The sequence below is a fragment of the Nicotiana attenuata genome, chromosome 1, assembly GCF_001879085.1.
Source record: "Nicotiana attenuata strain UT chromosome 1, NIATTr2, whole genome shotgun sequence".
NCBI lineage: Eukaryota > Viridiplantae > Streptophyta > Magnoliopsida > Solanales > Solanaceae > Nicotiana > Nicotiana attenuata.
In genome coordinates this window covers 103,441,099-103,444,954 of record NC_031989.1, presented here as the reverse complement: position 1 = coordinate 103,444,954, position 3,856 = coordinate 103,441,099, and the positions used below count along the sequence as shown (strand labels likewise).

Below are 3,856 nucleotides of genomic sequence, written 5' to 3'. Positions count from 1 at the left end.
TTTAAACTTGAAAAAAAGCATTTGGAATCAAAAGATCTAAAGTGAATGATGTTGGATTTTCTTTCTCTAAGTAATTTATAGGGAGTCTTCTCAAGTAAAAGTTTGATTATGCATCTATTTATTAAATAACAAGCAGTATTTACAGCCTCAATTGTAGAAACTTTTAAAGATTAAAAGATTAAAAGTTACATCTATTAATAGGGAGCACCAGCAAATAGCAATTAGTATAATATACTGGACTTGAACTCCAGCATATTATACTGGAGTTCCAGGATAAGTATGCTGGAACTCCAGCATAATATGATGGAGCTCCAGCATAAGTACACTAGAACTCCAGCATAATATACTGGAGTTCCAGCAAAGTATACCAGTCCAGTATAATATGTTGGAAGTTCATACACAAGTGCTCGAATCTCCAGTATATTATGTTGGAACTTTCCGTGTGTTGGAGTTCCAGCATAATATGCTGGAAGTTTATACACAGGTGCACTGAACTCCAGTATATTATGTTGGACCGGTCTCTGTTGCAGCAAAATAGTGGCTATTTTTCATTGACTTGGTAAACGATGGCTATTTTTGAATGACCAATCCGAAAACTGGCTAGATCATGCTATTTTTACTATATTTTGCCACATTTGCTTTTGACCTAGCTCGTAGGATCACAAAGACCAATATGGAACAGTTCCTGGGGTCTTAAGGTGCTTATAACTTTCTTCGTGATATATTTACCTCTAACATAAGCATTGCAAACTTAGTCCTCATGGAACTTAGGCACAAGTTAACTTGACTTCAGGTATTCAATCAGTGGCGGATATAGAGGGCGACGTGCGGGTTCCCGGGAACCCAATAGCTTTTGCACTATCTTTGTATATGTATTTAAAAAAATTCATTAAATATCTATAAATATTTGATTATGAACCCAATTACTAATTTGAGATCGTTATAGGAACCCATAAACTTTAAAGTCTGGATCCGCCTATGTATTTAATAGGTATAAGCCTCAATAGAGGTAGCTAAGTAAAAATTATTGTCAAATTTAAGGACCCGTCTATGTATTTTGCCAAATTTATATTAATCGTTAGTATTTGTTTGAATTATGGGGTATTACAAAAGCATATTCTTGGTAAGTTCAGGTATGGTACACTAAACATAATATAACGACATTATCAATTTATGTCCTCGTCATAATGCAGGGAATATAATTATATTGTGTCCCCTCTGATCTCACCTCACAATATTCCAAAATGTAAAAACAATAAAAATCTCATTTGACAGCTTGTGTCGAAAACAATCATGATACATTCCTATATGATATAGAACACAAATATTAAAAATAGGGTAAGCCCTAAACACCCGAAAAATAAAGTACAATGGTAGGGTTGACAAAGTAATACAAAAGCCAGCTATCTTATTTTAGAAACTCATGACATCGATATCAGTCTTGAGAAGGTTGATAAGGAGTAGCAATCAAGTATAGGTTGCTCTTTCTTGAACAAGTTGCTCCAGCCGATTCAGTTAAGTCCAGATCACTTGAATTGATTCCAGTTGGGAGTTTCCAATCAAAATGATACAACAATTGAGCCAGAGGAAAATAAACGTTAGCTAAACCAAATGATATCCCAGGGCAATTCCTTCTTCCACTACCAAAGGGAAGATATTCAAAATTATTCCCAGTAAAATCCATAGAGTTGTGCTCGAATCTCTCAGGTTTAAAGATTTCTGCTTCATCCCAATATTTTGGATCTCTTCCAATAGCCCATACATTAATCATGACTTTTGTTTTCAAAGGAATAGTGTAGCGGTTTATGTTAGTTTCTTCCCTACATTCTCTTGGGAGCAAAAGGGGAAGTGGAGGATGAAGTCTCAAAGTTTCTTTAATGACCAACTTTAGGTATTTCAACTCTTCGACATCATTTTCATAGAAAGTTTCTTTCCCTCTGAAGGTCTTTCTTACCTCTGCTTGAGCTTTGGCGAGTATACTTTGATTCTTCATCATTTCCACCATGGCCCAATCAACTGTTGCTGATGATGTATCTGTTCCCGCAGAAAATATGTCCTTCATTTATGACAAGTAACAATATTATTAAATTATCTCTGGCATGTTGTTTATTTAGTAATTTTTTGACCAATTTTAATATTCAAATAACTTATACTAGACTTGTTCAACTATCTTTTTTTTTACATTGAAGGGACACTTTATATTTTCAAGGCCAATAATTTTTTGTTTTTTGTATCATGATATTACATATGCTATTATTTGATTATCCTATAACTGCTAAGTTGTGGTGGTTGACATACCTTTTCATTATATTTTTCAAATGTATAAAATTTCGTCATGAAAGTATATAGTCCTATTTGAGAACTAACTTAATTAATCGACTCTCGATGTTAAAAAAAATTGTAGAAAATAATTATGCAATTTGAGAACATAAGTGTATACTTAAATAGTACTTACAAAAATAATGGCTTTAATGTTGTCGTTGGTGATTGGGAATTGAAGGCCTCCCTCTTTCATAAGTCTTAGCAGTACGTCAATTAAACCTTCATCTCTTAATTCATCAGTTGCAATATTTTTGCGCTCATTGATGATATTTTCAAGAATGGCATCTAACTTATGATGGACATCCATAACTTTAGCCTTCATTCCACTTAGCACATGAAGAAATTTAAGTGAAGGAAATATATCAGCCACATCAAACCCTTCCACTAAGGCTGTATTTCTTTTGACTAATAGTATAAGTTCGTCTTGCTCCTTAAATACTTTCCCAAATGCTGATCTACATGTCATAGAGCTTGCGAATTGATAAATCCTTTTTGTTACATTAACTTGCTCATCAGTAGATGATCGAAAAAATTCAATCATACCATGAACTTCATCTCGTCTAATCGAGCTGAATGACTTGACATTTTTAGCACTAAGCAATTCAATCATACAGATTTTACGCATTTGTCTCCAGTAATCTCCATATGGGGAAAATGCGATATCAGAACAATTGTAAATAACAATTTCGGCTGCCAAAAGTTTAGGCCTAGATGCAAAAGCGAGGTCATGAGTTTTTAGTACTTCTTTTGCCATCTCAGCAGAAGTAACTACAACTATAGACATTTCCCCTAGTTGAAGGTGCATAAGGGGTCCAAATTTTTTGGCTAAATTTCTTAGGACATGGTGTGGAAGTCCACCTAGAATATGAAACATGCTTCCAAATAAAGGTAATTTCCATGGACCAGGAGGCAATATTTTGTTTTGGGTATTGGAGTTCTTCCATTTCCTTAATAAAAAGAGGAAAAACACAAAAAAGATAAAGGAAATGAAATTGAAGAACTGCATTTTGGGAGGGTTATTTGGTTTGATAGATTCTTCAAAGTGTTGTTGCATATTCATGCTCATTTAATATGATAGAATATAGATGCATTTTTCAGCAACTTTGTTTATTCAGTAGTCAACCGTGGCTGCTAGAACTTTTAATTTATTTTAATAAAGTAGAAAACAAACTAAATAATGGTATAGCTGCCCCACTGAATTGACAGTAGTAGGGGTTATGTACCAATAATTGAGTTTTAAAACGTATTTGAAAAGATCAATTTTATAGTTCATTATTATAAATAATTTTTAAATTATATTTTTTTTTCCACAAGATGTCACAAGTACAGGAGATTGGTAATAAAATATAAGTTGTTATAAAACAATAAATGAAGAACAAGAGTATTGCATAGAAAAGTAGAGAGAGGGAATTCTTATTGATATTGGATGAATTACAATGGAATAGGACCCCTCTATTTATAGGGAAATGGTGACTTATTCACCAAGTAATAAACCCTAGAATCTCTCTAAATATAGACATTCATCATAAATACA

The 3,856-nt window shown here is 33.2% G+C and overlaps 1 protein-coding gene across 1 annotated transcript; it reads right to left on the bottom strand.

Annotated features, from left to right (window-relative positions):
- On the bottom strand, window positions 1,246–3,370 carry LOC109231535 (premnaspirodiene oxygenase-like). Its single transcript, XM_019397199.1, has 2 exons — window positions 2,456–3,370; window positions 1,246–2,056 (listed from the first exon to the last, which is right to left on the bottom strand). The coding sequence occupies exons 1-2, from the start codon at window positions 3,326–3,328 to the stop codon at window positions 1,436–1,438; spliced, it is 1,494 nt and encodes a 497-aa protein (XP_019252744.1). The 5' UTR covers window positions 3,329–3,370; the 3' UTR covers window positions 1,246–1,435.

Coding starts and splice junctions, on each gene's coding strand:
- LOC109231535 (XM_019397199.1), bottom strand. CDS start 3,328: ATGCAGTTCTTCAATTTCATTTCCTTTATCTTTTTTGTGTTTTTCCTC. Junction 2,057..2,455: donor ACATTAAAGCCATTATTTTT/GTAAGTACTATT, acceptor TCATAAATGAAG/GACATATTTTCTGCGGGAAC.